Source organism: Mus musculus, chromosome 14 (genome assembly GCF_000001635.26).
Source record: "Mus musculus strain C57BL/6J chromosome 14, GRCm38.p6 C57BL/6J".
Taxonomy (NCBI): domain Eukaryota; kingdom Metazoa; phylum Chordata; class Mammalia; order Rodentia; family Muridae; genus Mus; species Mus musculus.
This window is the reverse complement of record NC_000080.6, coordinates 6287630-6304384: the sequence shown is the minus strand read 5'-3', so window position 1 is coordinate 6304384 and position 16755 is coordinate 6287630. Positions and strand designations below refer to the sequence as shown.

The window sequence follows — 16755 nt, the reverse complement described above, 5'->3', positions numbered from 1 at the left end:
GAAACACTTCATCTTCCAGATTACTGTAGGTAACTTGAGTCTCTGATGAAAAGAACAGAGAAGGATGCTTCCCTGGTCATGTCATGTGGTGAGGACTCAGACACTTTGGATTTGAAGACACTCGATTAATTAGAGCTTGATAGTGCTAAGCACTATGAATTTCAGGATTTCCCTGAAACACATCTGATATGACCTGACAATGTTCCCCATATCTTTATGTCTGAGGCAAATTATAGATTTCAGGGCAAGGGGTCCTGTAATAGGGAGTGTGGCATATGTCTGACAGTGGTGATTAGGAAGAGGACATAGCTTAGCAAACCAGCTGGAAGATAGCTTTTCTGCTCTTTTAGGAATTCACCCTGTCTTTACCTTTTCTCTCCCTCAGTCTTCTTCTTGGGACTCAGAATGGTCTCCCCTCTCCTGGCCCATCAAGTATGCAAATTCATTTTTGTTTATCTATCTGCAGGGTCTGCTAGAAATACTTCAACCCAAAATTACAACATCACTAATCAGATATCAAATATAAATAAAGTTAGAGAATTGAAATTGGATATGAGGAAGATCAGCAATGACATGGAGGAAATGTGTGGAATCCTGAACCTTTACATGTATGAGAATTTGAACTACAGGTAGGAATTATGCCCAGTACCCTGTTGCCTGTATTGTGCCATCTGTTAACCCAATTTCCTTCCATGAATGGAGTGTGTCATCTCCCATCATTCAATTAAGTAGCCCTGACAGGTGTTTAATTGTTGGATAAACAAGGTGCTGTTTGTTTATTATCAACTTCTTTTGTACTTGACCTTGGGGTGCTTGCAATCTGATTGTTGCTGTCAACAGCTGGAAGGACCTGCTCACACTTGCTGCCTCTCAGTGTGTGAATGCAATGCCTGCAGGATATCACACCTTTACTCTGATATTGTTCATCATATTCTGAGCGATGGCACCTCTCTGGATTTATTGGCATTCTAATTGTGTCTATGTGTGTGAACTTAGCTGTGTGTGTTTTGTTCAGGACTGAGGCTCTGGGACCTTTGATGGGGTCTGAGGATTTGTGTGATGCACAGTTTGCAGGTCCTGTTGGTGTGAGTCCATAGAGGTCCAAAGTGATCACCAGGGAAGTTTGCTCCTGGTGTTTCCTGGTTGTCACACAGGAATCTCCTGGGGGAGGAGGTGTGATAAAGCCTTTCACCTGTAAATAATAGTTGTGTCCTCTGGGAATTCACATAACAACAGGAACCAAGGAATGAGAATCCCTGCCTTAAAAATAAGAGGAAAGTCATTACAGATACCTATAAGACCCTTGCCTGTGGCACAGTGTATTGGAAAATTGTCATAGAAGTAATCTATTCCTTCATGCTTGCCCAGGAAGCTCTTGAAGGTCAGCTAGCTCCATTAGGTCTCCTTGCTCTGCTGTCCTCTGCCCAGGATAGTAAGTTTAATTAGCACCAAGGGGACCCAGTTTTAAGGAACTAGGATGTGGCATGCAATTGGCTTGGGTAGTCCATGATACAGCCTGTTTGCACATGATTATTGAATCCTCAATTCAGCACATTATTTGCTTCTTGGGCCATGACCTAACACAGGATGAACACTGAATTCAACATCATTAAATCACAACATGAGAAGACAATGTTGGATATGGATAAAATGACCCAGTCCATAATTGCTTCCATGAAGTTCTCCGAGGAACTGTTAAAAGATAACTATTCCTACAGGTGAGTCAGTGACACAACTGAGACCCCCAGAACTAGGTAGGAAATGCTTCTGTCCTTTTAGGACTTTGAAAAAACGCAAGGGCTCTGGTTCTATGTTATCTTTTTTTTATTTAGGAAACCTGCCCTGAGGCAAGGGTCTTGGATTTGTACCTCTTGGACTCAGTTGTCCTAAGTGTGAAAAGTGTCCAAGACCCTCCAATCTTTATTCTTCCAAATTCAAGGACCTCTACATAGAAAACTTTTCCACCACGCTGGGAATATCCAGGAACCCTGAACCTCTAGGTTTCTGACCACAGATTAAAAGATCTAGGTTTCCAGACAAAAATGGAAAGAGTGTACACATGTTGGGTCAGCTCAACTCTCTCAGAGGAGATAAGCCCTCTCCCTGCTGAAGGTTTTATGGTCCCACAGACCTATAATCAACCATGAAGAACATTTCCTCTTCTGTGATGTATAGGGTGCACTCTTGGTGTCAGGGCTTTCAGAAGTTTGTTGAGTCCTGTGGAACATGGGCGGTATCTTGATTTGACCTGCCTCTGTTTGCTGCTGCTATGTATACTGTAGACTCTTCTGGGACTGTCTGGGGTTCAGGGCCCTTGTGGGACCATGGGACTTGTAGTAGTGGCAAGCCAATGGAATCTGGCTGGGAATCACCAATTTTTTTTTTTTTTGTGGATCAGCATCAAGCAGAAACACCACCTCCGTGAGTGCACTCAAATAAAGGAAAAAGTGAGGATATTACCGAATGAGAACAGAAAGGTGCTGTTGGAGCAGGCTGGAATGCAAGTGTCCCGTGGGGAAGAAAAGAGGTTCTGTGAGGAGGCCAGCAAGAACATCTGTGCCTCAAGTGCCAAGGAGCAGCAGGTAGGATGATGTGTATCAGAGGCAGATTGCCCTCATGTCTAACCATAAACATAGACAATCCAATGCAACAGTCCACCAACTTCTCCAGGCACTCACCTATGTCTCCTCCAAGTGTTTGTTTATGTGATCATCTACAGGGCTCTCTGTGGAGGTAGCTTGGTTCAAGAAACTGCATGTTTGGAATGCAAATGTTCCTGCTCTGCTAGAATCAATAAGGGTGATAGGTTGTTTACACATCACAACACTACATGCCTTAAGTTTGAAGGATGCTGTGTTGGAGCCCTTGTTGAGAATAGCAAGAGCTTTGAAGGAAGAAGTAAAGGCCTGTAGCTCATTTGCTTTACAGGGATCTTGTGAGATTCTAGGTAGGAAATAGTTTGCAGGGATGACAGCCTTGTGTAATTGACAAATAAGTGGATTTCATTGCTGTCTTTTGGTGGCTTCTCTATTCCCCCCTTTCCCCTCTATCTCAAAATGGTCTCTGCAGGCTTCATATATCTTGGTTCACACTGAGAGGTCCTGAGTAGCATATTGTCAGTCCCATTTTCTTTGAGTGCTGTTGGAGTGGTCATTCCTGGGCCTGAGAGTCTGGAGTTGTCTGGATGACCAGAGATGACAGAGAGGCTTCTCACAGGCTCAGGTTTGGTGTGAGATTTCTGAGGCTTCATGAAAAAATTTCTTAATATATGCCCCCAATTCTGACCAAGAAGAGTGTTCTCTAGTGATTTTTGTTAGATGTTTTTTTTTCTGTCCCCTGTGGCAGGGATTCTCTGTGCAGCACCTGCTGTCCTGGAACTCACTCTGTAGACCAGGCTGTCCTTGAATTCAGAAATCTGCCTGCCTCTGCTTCCCAAGTGCTGGGATTAAAGTAGTGTGCCACTATGACCTGGCTTCTCCAGGGCTTTCTATCCCTCTAAAGTAATCACGGAGTCGTTGGGTCTCCCTTGAAACATCTCCTCTTCATAGTCTGAATTATCTTGGTCCTGACCCATAACAGATACCTCATTATTTTGTGCTCAGTTATGATTTTATGTGAATCAGTCTGTGTGTGCTTCTGTGTGTGTCTTTGTCTGTGACAGTGTGTCTGTGTGTTTCTTTTTGTGCATGCATTGTTTTCGTGACCTGTGTCTCTCTCAGTATGTTGGGAGGCCATTCAGTGACATCTGAGTTGTGCAGTTATTCTCTATATTACTTCTTTGAGCATTGGTCTCTCAATAAAAGTGACATTTCCTGTTTTGTTCTGTCCAGTAGTCTTTGCATCTCCTGTTCACTATCAGGTAGCACCCCCTCTCTCATTTATTTCAACAAATTGATAAACAACACAGCTATTTTAAAAATAAGTGTTAGATTGCTTCACTTTCCCTGCATAGATTTATCTCCCTGGGAGATTTGGGTTTGTCTTATTGGCTCCACCATGAACATGCATAGAATCCTACCGTGCATCCCTCTGCTAACATGGTTTTTGTAACTATATTGTGGGCATGGCTTTGTTTCAGGATAGATTCCTCTTCATAGTTGGCACAGTGCTGCATTTCATAAATGTCACAGCACGTTATTTCACCAGCTTTCTTCCTACTGATATTGAGGAAGATTTAATATCACATGAACTTTAATAGGTTGAAAACTTTCTGGGTAGTGACCCAAAGTCACTGTCTTCCTCTGATGCTACCAAGGAACCAGTGTAGTTGTAGGGAAGGCTACTGAGAGAGTCAACATGGGGCTTGCTGGAGGCTTTTCTTAGGAATCTATTTCTTGGGAATTTGGTATTGTGTTGTCCAGGTTATCTGTGCAGAGCTTGTAACTTCCTGGTAGGATCAGAAAGCATCTGCATAAAAAAAATTTTGAAGAGGAGTTAATTACAGATGAGGCCACAAAGACTGCCTGAGTCTAAGAACCTTATACTCATACACATCAGAGGTCCCAGTAGCTGCTCATGCAACAGGAAATGTGCTGGGCGACTGTAATATTTTCATTGATTTGTGTTTGTGTATCTCTATGTGTGTATTGTGTGGTGTGTATGTTTTTGTTCCTTGTGTGTGGTGTGTGTGTTTGTCTGTGTGTGTTTGGACCACGTTTGGCTGAGCTTGTTTATACTAAAGTTGTGTATTAGTGTAATACTAGGTAATTTTGTGTTTGTGATATGGGTGCTTGTATATACAAATGTGTGTGTGTGTGTGTGTGTGTGTGTGTGTGTGTGTGTGTGTGTGTGTGTGTGTGCGTGAGTGATTGTGCATGAATGCACCTGTGTGTGTCTCTAGAGGTCAAATTTAATGAGAAATACACTCTGAGGTTTGAGTTTGCACCTATGAAATATCAAATACAGCACTCCAATTATTCTTCATGCTCACCTAACACCCAAGAATAAAAGGACACAAGAATTCTTGTAGGGTCAGATTTTTAACTGACTAGAGACAAAACTATTGATTCTCATTGAAATCTTTAGAGCAAATGTAAGGGATATGGTATATGGAGGTAAGGAGGACATTGCTGTATAAAATCCTTGTGTTTATGACCTTTTTCTGCTCTTGGTGAATTGTGAAGGACCACTGGAAGGTCAGGTGGCTCACTGTGTCTTCTAAGCATTCCAGGTTGTTTTCCTCATTGCCTGCCACCATTACATTTCCTGCTACCTCTGCTCAGTAAAGCTTTGCCTTGTAGTTTGTCTTGGATTTTACTCATTGAGATATTGAGTTGCTTGGAGCTGAACTTGCATTCAGCAGAATTCCCATAGCTGTGGAGCAAACCAGGCCTGCTTCAGGAGCCCATTGAGGGTCTTGATAATCTAAAGTACTCACACTATCTTATCTGTGTAGTATTCAGCAGGACTGTTCTTCAACATCATTTTCTCAGAGTTAAAATCAGCCTCAGTTGGGGTTGGGAGAAATGAGGACCTTCAGACGGTTCTGGTAGTATAAAATTGGTTATGTCTGTTAGAAGCCATGTTCTGAAAGTAGAAAAGAAGTCCTCATTGACCCAGTTCTTCCAGAACAAGTAGGAGGTATCCACAGAGTCTAGGGTATTCAGTGCTGTAGTGGTCCTCAAAGCAGCCCTGAAGGAGAAGTTATCCTGATTTCCATTTGCTGAAGAATGAAACGGTACTGTGTGGTGCAGCCCTTCCATGAACTCAGTGTGAGATAATCCATGCAAGCTTTTGTCCTTCAACTAGTCAGCCTTTTCTTACTCAAAATAGCCCTGACACAATCACATTCTGGGGAGAAAATGGTTCCTTTGGATCCTGTTATAGACAGTTCCTATTACTCTGGGCTCATACCTTTGGACACCAAGTCAGTTAGGTGATGGAAAATGGAGATCCTATTGAAAGAAATTGTTTACTTTGGGACAAGTCTGAAACAGTGAGCAAGAACAAGAGGCTGGTCCACCACCAACATGTGAGCATAGGCTGGGAAACAAACCTATTCTACACAGCCTTGGGAACTTGCTGAGCCAGATTGGATAATAGGACAAGAACCCTGATTCCCAGACTGGTTTAAGAGTGGAAAGCATATCACTGACTGTGCTGCCTATATGCTTTGCCCACTAAGTACCTTTCCCATTCAAGATTTGGTTTTTTATGCCTCTAAAGTTTCCTGGGAGATTTTTATATTTGTATTAACCCGGAAACTAAATGGGGCACTGCAATACAATATGCTTTTATTGCATAAACACAAATAGGTGTGTTTGAGAGTGTGCCCTACAATAGTCATAGATGTACAGGGGTGTTCTGTTTTTTTCATGACCATCACTTTTAAGGTTCATTGCTCGGCCTTGGGAATATTTTTATTTAGCAAACTCTTACAGATTCTAGGACCTATGAAGTACCCATGGGGTTTTGTGTTGTATGTTGTCTCTGGTTATTTGGAGATAGAGGGATTGACAAGAGGAACCTTGTGAGGTTCCTGCACTGGAGAAATAATCATAGCCTTCACTTCAGTTCAGGGCATGCTCGCACCCCATAAGGAATCCACATGGTTTTCTAAGTTGCACACATCTCTCTTGGACTCACATTCAGACATTGTTCAATTGTTATTACTCAATATAATATACCTGCACAACTGGGGAAATGTGGTGTTTTTTATAAACTCCAGTATAATGTGTCATTGACAGTTCTGATTCTAGCAGTTTTTAAAAGGTGAGAAACAATTCCAAGCTCAGGTGTTCTATGACACTTGGGATGCACGGTATGATCTCAGCTGATAGGTCATGTTGGTTTGTCCAGCTGAATAGAGCTGTTCTGGGAGGGACAGCTCAATTGACAAATGCTTACCAGGCCTTTGTTTCTTCCTTCCCTAAGTCTGAAATAGTCCAGCAGAAAGCAGAACATGGCACAGACCACGACATGATCTCCCTCAAAGAGAAGTGCTGGAGGCGGAGCACTGAGTGTGCACAGGAAATACACCACTGTTGCCTCTCATCCCTAATAACCATGGCTGTTATGGGCTGTATGCTCCTCCTTTATTTTGGTTTCTTTGGTATGAACAGGCCTTAATTTCATCTAGCCTCTGACCCAGGAAGAGTGCACATTTAAAGGGACTCAGAGAAATGCTGAGACACATCAAGAGCTGCTGGGCATCCAGGAAGAATCTGAGTGCAAATTTATCTTTTCCTGATGGGTCATCATCAATAATTACATGGAGATCAGTCAACAAAATTGTAAAACCTTGGATCCAAGTCTACAACATGTGTTCTGCTTTGACTTGGGAGGCCATATCCTTCAGACCCACACTCCAAAAGGAGAGTGTTGCTTAAATTTCTCCTGCAAAGATTTTTTCCTGCAGGAACTGCTTTTCTACTTAGTTGCCAAGGACAGCCACAGGCTATAAGTCTGTGCTACAAAATAAGCAGACTAAGAATTTTGCTTTGCACAATTTTTTGGTTTGATTTTGGTTTGAGTTTTGATTAGTTTAGTTATTTGGTTTTTCTTGTTTTCATTCGAAGTTTTGTTATTAATTGGTTGTTTATTTGTTCTTGTAATTAATTTGATATTTTGATAAGGCTATATACAGTACATATTGACTGTCAGCTTTTAGTTACAATTGAGTACATTGCATTTATTCTTATGACTAACACAGTGATCTCCAACTCTTCACTCTTAAAAACCTTGTTATTTCAGGTGTGATCATGAAATCCCACAGATATCAGACCCAGATGGATCTCTGCATTCTTCACGGGACCTGGGCTCCATAGTTTCTTCTGAGCCAGACTGCACTACAAAGTCCATCATAAATTCATTGTGGAGAGTGTGTCCAACTCTCTGGATAGGAACCTAATGTTGGAAAACTTACCCATGCTGCATCCTTGTTGTCAAATATTTAGCTACTGTGAAAATTCTGTGGATGATGATGTTGAACACATTAATGGCAAATACATCAGTATTTCTGTAATAACTCTCATTAATTAAAAGCATAGTCTAAGGGAATAAAAAGCTGTCAGAAAACACAGCAGTGTATGCTTCAGCTTTCCTTCAAATATAAAATCACTGGTAACTGCAAGTAGAGATAATAAATTCCACAATCTGTTTGGGGACAGGTTTCTCTATGGGTCCTTCAACATTCATTTTATTACTTTATGATTCACAAGTGTCTGCCAAAAGACATCATTCAAAAACGATGAAGACTGCAATTAGGTATCATCCTATAAAATCCTAACAAATGATTTTTTATTTGATATTTTCTTTACATACATTTCAAATGTTAAACCCTTTCCTTGTTTCCTCTCTGAAGATCCCCTTTTTCCTACCCCCAACCCCTGCTTCCCAACCTACCCACTCCCTCTTCCTGGCCCTGGCATTCCCCTCTACTGGGGCACAGAACCTTCACAGGACCAAGGATCTCCTCCCAGTGATGACCAACCAGGCCTTCCTCTACTACATATTTAGCTAGATCCCTGAGTTTCACCATGTGTTTTCTTTGGCTGGTGGTTTAGTCCCAGGGATCTCTGGAGGTACTGGTTAGTTCATATTGTTGTTCCTTCTATGGGGCTGCAAACCCTTCAGCTCCATAGTTCCTTTCTCTAGCTCCTTCACTGGGGACCCTGTGCTTTGACCAATAGATGGCTGTGAACATCTACTGCTGTATTGGTCAGGCAGTGGCAGAGCCTCTCAGTAGACAGATATATCAGGCTCCTGTCAGCAATCTCTTGTTGGCATCTGTTGTAGTGTCTGGTTTTTGTGGTTGTTCATGGGATGGATCCCCAGGTGAAGTCTCTGGATGGATATGAGGTGTCCTCCTGCCTCAGCACAAATTTGAACACAAATTTGTACACATGCATCCACACACAGGTATACAGGCACACCAAACAGGCGCTGACACTGTAACCTAAGTACATTATGAATCCCTTTGACCTTTTCTGGTCTATGCATCTTTTATCTGTCTTTAAACACAGACAACATACCTGACATACCACTTTGTAACCTGTAGTCTCCCCTCCCCCAGCCTGAAACCTGCTTGCTCAGGGGTGGAGCTTCTCGCTCAATCATTCTGCCATGCCCACTGCTGGAACCTGCTGCTTTGCTGTTTGGAGCCCTGCACATTGTCACTCTGCTATTGCAACCCAAGATTAATTGGCGGGAATAGGGGCCCCCTTTCCCTGCTTTATAGTTGCGTGTGGAACAGTAAAATTGAGCTTTGATCAGAATGACTGTCTTAGCTACATTTCTTTATCTCGCCACCTAGCCCCTCTTCTCTTCCAGGTTTCCAAAATGCCTTTCCAGGCTAGAACCCATGTTGTGATCTGCTGGCCGGACACAACAGTAACCTCATGTACTAAAGAGAAGTTCTTTAAGTCAGACGTGATGGAACATTACTGATATCCCAAGACTCAGGAAAGGTGTGAAAAGTACAAGTCCAGGGCCACCATGAGCTACATCATGCTATTTCCAAACAAAACAAAACAAAACAAAACAAAACAAAACAAAACAAAACCAAAGTTTGTTTTATAAGCATTTGTTCAGTTGGTAGAGTACTTCCCTAGCATGAACTCAGGGGGATGGAGACAGGTAAGTCAATGTTTTCCGCTTCATAACAAGTTTGGGAGTAGTCTGGCTACAGGGAAATGGTTAGGTGTGAGATCAACAATACAGTGTGTGTGTGTTCTCAGAGAGAGAGAGAGAGAGAGAGAGGGAGAGACAGAGAAAGAGAGTTTATTGTTAAGACACTTAGATGTGACTTTGATAACTTCTCTCTTGAGCAGTCCATGGGCACTGTGGCAGTCTGAATGCGAATAGCCCCCATATATTTGGGAAGGATTAAGAGGTGTAGCCTAATGGAGGAGTTTCAAAAGCCCATAGCATTCCCTGTCTCCTGCCTGTGGATCAGATGTAAACTCTCAGCTACCACTCCAGTATGATACCTGTCTCCTGCCATGCTCCCCACCATAAGAGTCATGGACTAGCACTCTGCACCCAGGAGCCCCTGTAGACGCCTTCTTCTATACGTTGCCTTGGTCATGCTTTCTCTCCATAGCAGTAGCAAAGTAACCAAGACGGCCCCGTGATATGTACAACTACCACCCCCCAACCCCCACACAGTCGTTCTCAGTAAACTCCATTTATGGTTCATACAGACTTGTACTGAATTTCTCTTTTGTGGTGTAAGTTAAGAGTCTCATTTTTCAGTGAGTAGAAGTCCCCCTAAGGGACAGTTGCCAATGTTGAGCTGTGTCTTCCTTTTCCACTGCCATTACTATTCAGCCCAGGACTGCTTGGGGACCTTTCCTGAAGTGCCTTCCCCAGCCCTTAAGTTTCAAAGGCCCTCTCTAGTCTCCTGGATTCCTGCCTCCCTGGTAGATGCCATGCTGGCTACTGAGTCACCTACAGCTGCCTTCAGACTCCTTATGTGATTAATCTCCAGAATTGATTCCGAGAGAATAATCACAGAATTATTGATCCCGAGAGCACCTGGGTTGATTCCTGGCAACTGCGTGTCTTGGCTTTGGAGCTCTAAGCTGGAATCTGAAGTGGCTGGGTCCTACCACTGTATAGAGGGGCTCTGCTAGAAGTATTCTCGGGGGATCATAAGAACTAGCTTCCCATGCTGCCCCTGGCTTTTCCCCTGCACATTTGGAGGGAACCTCATATTTTCTATTTCTTTAAAAGAAAACGTATTTATTTTCAAGTTTATTTTAGGTATATGAGCATTTTGCCCACAGTATATGTCTTTGTACCATGAATGTGCTGTATGCGTAGAGGCCAGGAGAGGGTGTCAGATCCTCTGAAATTGGAGTTGCAGATGAATGTTAGCCATTGTGTGAGTGCTAGGAACCCAACTTGGGTCCCCTGGAAGACAGCCAATGCTCTTAACCTATAGCTGACTCTCCTGCCCTGAACGTGCCATTTCTTGAACTACAACTAAATCTGTCACAATTTATATTTATTTTAGACTTAATTGTTTCACCCTCTCTCTGTGGAAAGCAGACCTCATGTTGGTTTGTTCTTTTCTCTGCATCGTTAACAACCTCACCCAGCAGTCCTGGAATACTTTTTCATAATTTTCTATACTGATCTCTTTGTTAGATGAATCATTTGTAATTATTAATCATTTTCTTCTCTTACAAGCAACAACAACTGTGCGGAGAAAAAAATACATGATCTTACCATACTTTAGCCAAAAGGAAGGAAAAAAATACATGCAATTATGGAATCCTGTTGCACATTAATAACCAGTAGCCATGTTGAGACATAACCTACCAATTCAAAAATTCTTATTTTATCATATGTACACTTTTTACACATTGGGATTTAGGTAGTTAAAATATTTAACAGTTTTTTATTTTTAATAATAACATTTTTTTTACTATTAGTAATGTGTGTGTGTGTGCAGAAGAACATGCTATCCTGTACATGTGCGGGTCAGGGGATAACTTTGTAGCCTTAGTTCTCTCCTTCCACATTTATGTGCATTTAGTGATCTATTTAACTGACATCATTAGGCTTGTGTGGCCCATGCCTTTACCCACTGAGCCATCTCACCAGCCCTATATTGTGCTTTAAAAAAATCTGTCTTTCATTTTAAAATGACATTTAGTTTTTTTTTTTCTCTCTTAATAATTAGGTGAGATGTGGACAACAGGAAAATAAGGTCATTTGTAGAATTTACACCTTGAATTATGAGCTAGAAAAAAACCAAACCCAGACACTGTTGCTGATGCCAGGCCTATGTAGAAAGATCCTGTTGTACATACATGGCCGCCCACCCATGCCCACATACAGGTTTAAAAGATGAATAAAAAACAAAGTATATTAAAAAAGACCTAACAGCTTTGTAAAAGAATGAGATGAAAGTTGTAAGGAGATTAACAAATGAGAAGACAGTGGTCATATTAAGAAATTAAGAAGCAGGCTAAACAGAGACAGGAAGATTACTACAAGTTTGAAGCCAGTCCCATCTCTGTAGAGACTGGTAGGCCAATCACCAGAACTACATAGCAAAACCTTACCTCAAAAGGACAAGAAATCAGCACTGGCAACTGAACATTGTTGCAAACAAAATTAGGGAATTGGATAATATTTCAGAGAAAAGTATCCAAGACTAGCAAAACACACACAGACACAAACAAAACAAAACAAAACAAATCATCGTCACCATCACCATCACCAGCAACAACAACACCACCACCAGCAAAGAGGAGAACGGTGAAAGAAAGATCGAGATTTGGAGGATAGTATAAAATCTCTGTGTCAAATCTAGTTATAGAAACTCAAAATAGAGAAAATTGCATGGAACAGGAATGAAGATAAGTAACAGTTGAATTTAAAACATTTTCAGTCTTCTCTTGAGGGACATCTGGGTTGTTTCCAGCTCCTGGCTATTATAAATAAGGCTGCTATAAACATAGTGGAGCATGTGTCCTGGTTATATGTTGGCATATGTTTTGGGTACATGTCAATTAGTGGTATAGCTGGGTCTTCAGGTAGATCTATTTACAAATTTCTGAGGAATCGCCAGATTGATTTCAGAAGTGGTTGGACCAGCTTTCAGTCCCACCAGCAATGGAGGAGTGTTCCTCTTTCTCTGTATCTTTGCCAGCATCTGCTGTCACCTGAATTTTTGATCTTAGCCATTCTGACTGGTGTGAGGTAGAATCTCAGGGTTGTGTGGTTTGCATTTCCCTGGTGACTAGGGATGTTGAACATTTCTTTAGGTGCTTCATGGTCATTCAGTATTCCTCAGTTGACAATCTCTGTTTAGCTCTGTTCCTCATTTTAATAGGGTTATTTGGTTCTCTGGAGTTCTTCTTGAGTTCTTTGTATAGACTGGATATTATCCTTTGATAGTATATAGGATTGGTAAAGATCTTTTCCCAATCTGTTGGTTGCCATTTTGTTTCATTGACAGGGTTCTTTGCCATACAAAATGTTTGCAATTTTTTGAGGTCCCATTTGCCGATTGTTGATATTAGTTATCTGGAGACACCAAACCCAGACACTATTGTTGATGCCAAGAAGCACTTGCTGACAGGAATCTGGTATGAGTGTCCCCTGACCAATACAGATGCAGATACTCATAGGCAACCATCTAACTGAGCATGAGGATACCAGTGAAAGAGCTAGGGGAAGGACTGAAGGAGCTGAAGGGGGTTGCATCCCCATAGGAAGAGCAATATCAACTAACTGGACCACCCCATGCTCCAAGAGACTAAACCATCAACCAAAGAGTATACATGGAGGGATCCATGGCTCCAGATACATATGTAGCAGAGGATGACCTTGTTCGGCATTAATGGGAGGAAAGGCCCTTGGTCCTGTGCAGGTTTGATGACCCAGTGTAGGGGGATGCTAAAGGAAGGGTGGGAGTAGGTGGGGGATTGGGGATCACCCTCATATAGGCAAAGAGGAGGCAGGAGAAAGAGGGTTGGGTGGGGGTGGTTGTGGACAGTTAAAGGGGGATATCATTTGAAATGTAAACAAATAAAATGATTAATTAAAAATCCACCCCCCAAACCCAAAAAACATTTTCAGATTTAGAGAAGGATTTATATTTCAGGGTAAAATGAATATCAATTTCATAAGAAGAAACAAACAATCCTAAAACTAAAATCCACTTAGATTCAAACCATTAGTCCAAACACAAAATGAAAATATTAAAACTTGATGGACAGAAACATAGTGGACTGAGAGTAGACATCTCATTGCTGGCCCGAGGTGCCAAAAGGTTGTTATGAAGGGTTGGTGTTAATCACTTTCCATGTAGAATTCTGTAGACATTGAAATTTTGATGTAGGCATAGGAGGAAATAAAAATACAAGACTCAGAGGCCTTTGGTGAAAGAAATTGAAAAGCACATTCTCAGACACACACACAGACACACACAGACACACACACACACACACACACAGATATACACACACACAGAGACACACACACACACACAGAGACACACACACACACAAATACCAGTGTCTAGAGTTCTGTGAAGCAATGCCCCTCCCTGCCTTTTTTGTCTCCCACAGGAGACGCTATATCACTTCCCTCCTCTGTAAAAAGCACATTCTCAGACACACACATACACACACACACAGAGACACACAGACACACACACACAGAGACACACACACACAGAGAGACACACACACATGCAGACACACACACAGACACACACAGACACACACACAGACACAGACACACACACACACACACACACACACACACACACACACATACACACACACCACTGTCTGTAGAGGTCTGTGAAGCAATGCTCCTCCTTGCTTTTTTTTGTCTCCCACCCCAAACTCTGTATCAATTCCCTCCTCTGTATGAGGGCAAAGCCTCAGGAGGTGGATGGTAATGTGGAACAGAGGACACACCCCACAATCTCCTAAAGTGTACTGTTCCCTGAGAAGGAAACAAGGTGAGGGGGAGGGGCGGTGGCAGCAAGGCTTTCCTAGAGCGCTTTAGTCTGATTAATACACACAATGAATGAAAACAGTCATGCTAAAAGTAGTGCTCTTAGGATGGTCTGGTAGTAGTGAGATCAAACCGTATTTTTAGGACATCCTTAAAACACAATGACTTGGAAGAGTTGAAAAACAGAACTAGTTATACTGTGCATTCAGGAGCAAAGAGAACACTTTTATTATACAGGACAGAATTTAATGTTATAAGACAATGGAGATGGTATTCTGTTTTTGCTTTATGTTTTGAATTGTTTTATGTGAGTGTGTGCCTGCCTGTCTATCTGGGCACCATGTTCATGCAGGTACCTGAGGCCAGAAGAGGGTATTGGATCTTTTGGAACTGGTGTTACAGGTAGCTGTGAGCTGCCCAAGGTGGATACTGGACACTGAACGTGGGTCCTCAGGAAGAACACTGAGTGTTCTTAGTCACTGAGCCATCTCTCCAGCCCCTCCACCTACAAGACACCAGTTCCATTTATACAGAATCTGCTATCATAACCAGACCCGTTCCTTAGGTGCTCATGCAAGTTAGGACTTCAACGGGAACTGGGGAGATACCAACATTTAGAACATAGAAACAGCTGTATATGTAGTCACATTAATGAAGCAATCTGGATTATATCCCTGGCTCTGGGAGTTACACAGGTCCCTGGGCAAGCTGCATTCTTCTTTTCCAGTTTTAATGTCTTTTCTTTCTTTCCTTCTTTCTTTCTTTCTTTCTTTCTTTCTTTCTTTCTTTCTTTCTTTCTTTCTTTCTTTCTTTTTATAAAAAATAACGTATGTGTGTGTTTGAGACAGAGACAGGGACAGAGAGAGAGAGAGAGAGAGAGAGAGAGAGAGAGAGAGAGAGAGAGAGAGAGAGAGAGAGGAAACACAACTTTTTGGAGTTGGGTTGCTCATTCTGCCAGATGGGTTTGGGAGTCTGAAAGCAGGGAGTTTGGTTTGGAGCACCCACACTGGGTGCCTCCTAACTCCAGCTCTAGGGGTACTGGATGCTTCTGGCCTCCATGAGAATTCACACTGCTGTGCACAAACCCACACACAGACACAGACACCCAAGTGAAAAAGAAAAGTCAAAAAATGTAACAACATGCTTGAAAAACAGCAGTTCGCTTCTGGTCTGGGATAGCTCAGTTGGCCTAGAGGAATGAAGGGCTGGGTTTGAGTGAGCCCCAGTGTTCATCTGTGATCCCAGTGCTGAGGTAAAGGCAGCATGGTCAGAATGATGGAGATCTGTGAGTTATCATCTGGCTGCTAACTAAAAGCAAGGGAGGAACTTGTAGACTGCTCACTCACCCCACTTAACCCTCATTCAAAGTAAATGAAGGACAGGCTACTTAGGCAGCAGGTAAGAGGCCACTGAACAAAGCATAGTCACAAACAAAGAAGACCCAACATTCCAAGGCCCCTTTAAAGGAGAGATTCAGGAATGCAAATCTAGTCAGTCAAGTCACAGAAAGTGAGGGCTGGAAACCATCCAGTGGCTTAGCTCTCTCCACAATCCTTAGTGACCTTTATAGGTGTAGCTCCAGTGGAATATTAGCCTTGGAAGTTAGTATGACGTGGGAGCATGCTGGATCAAGTACGTGTTTTGAATTTTCGGTTTCAAAACGTGTGAATGCATCTGTCTACCAGACTAAGGGCCAGGAGATGCAGGAGTCTGAAGTCCATGAGAGAGGAAATGACCCATGCAAATGCAGTCACTCCTCTGTTTGCAACTAGAAGGAAACTGTATCCACTGCCAGTAAAGATGATTTCAGAAAAGATGATTGAAAAACTTGCTAGTTGCAATTTTCATTTTTTTTCCCAGAGAGCAGCAGGAGAGACAGTTGACATTTGAGCTGTGTCTCTGAACTGCCCCTGTCCCTAATTTGAGTTGAGAGCTCACAGGGAACCACAGACCTGCTCCTTAGCTGGTTTTCTTTTCACAAAATCTTTCAGCCATAGAAAATGAATAAAAGCAGGGCTCCCCAGCCAGCCCAGCCAGACATCCCAGCTGCCAGAATAGGTGCTTGGGAGCGGCTCAGGGGTGCAAAGTACAGCCTTGCTCTGTTGAAGCCAGGTACTCTCCTGGGCAATTGGCTCCAGGCTCAGCTCAGGAGGCGACCACCTGGAGCTACAGGCACCTGAGGCAAGGAATGCCTGAAGGAAAGGGGCCAGGTCCTGTTCACCCCTCGTGAGCTACTTGCCCCTGACATCCCCGATGCTCCTGTTGAGCCTGGGTCCTCGGTGAAGCTTCCTCTTTTAGCTGCACCACCGCCAGGTGCCTGTGACCGCCCGG

General features: G+C 42.7%; 1 protein-coding gene across 1 annotated transcript in view; it reads left to right on the top strand.

Moving 5' to 3' along the window:
- Gm21103 (predicted gene, 21103) overlaps positions 1-8004 on the top strand; it is a 55575-nt gene extending 47571 nt beyond the window's left edge. The window contains exons 4-8 of the mRNA XM_030248183.1: positions 467-629; positions 1587-1718; positions 1892-1901; positions 2521-2582; positions 7693-8004. Coding sequence (XP_030104043.1) covers positions 467-629; positions 1587-1718; positions 1892-1901; positions 2521-2582; positions 7693-7849 — 524 coding nt within the window. The 3' untranslated portion in view covers positions 7850-8004. The remainder of the gene's footprint in view (positions 1-466; positions 630-1586; positions 1719-1891; positions 1902-2520; positions 2583-7692) is intronic.
- The last annotated feature ends 8751 nt before the right edge of the window (positions 8005-16755 follow it).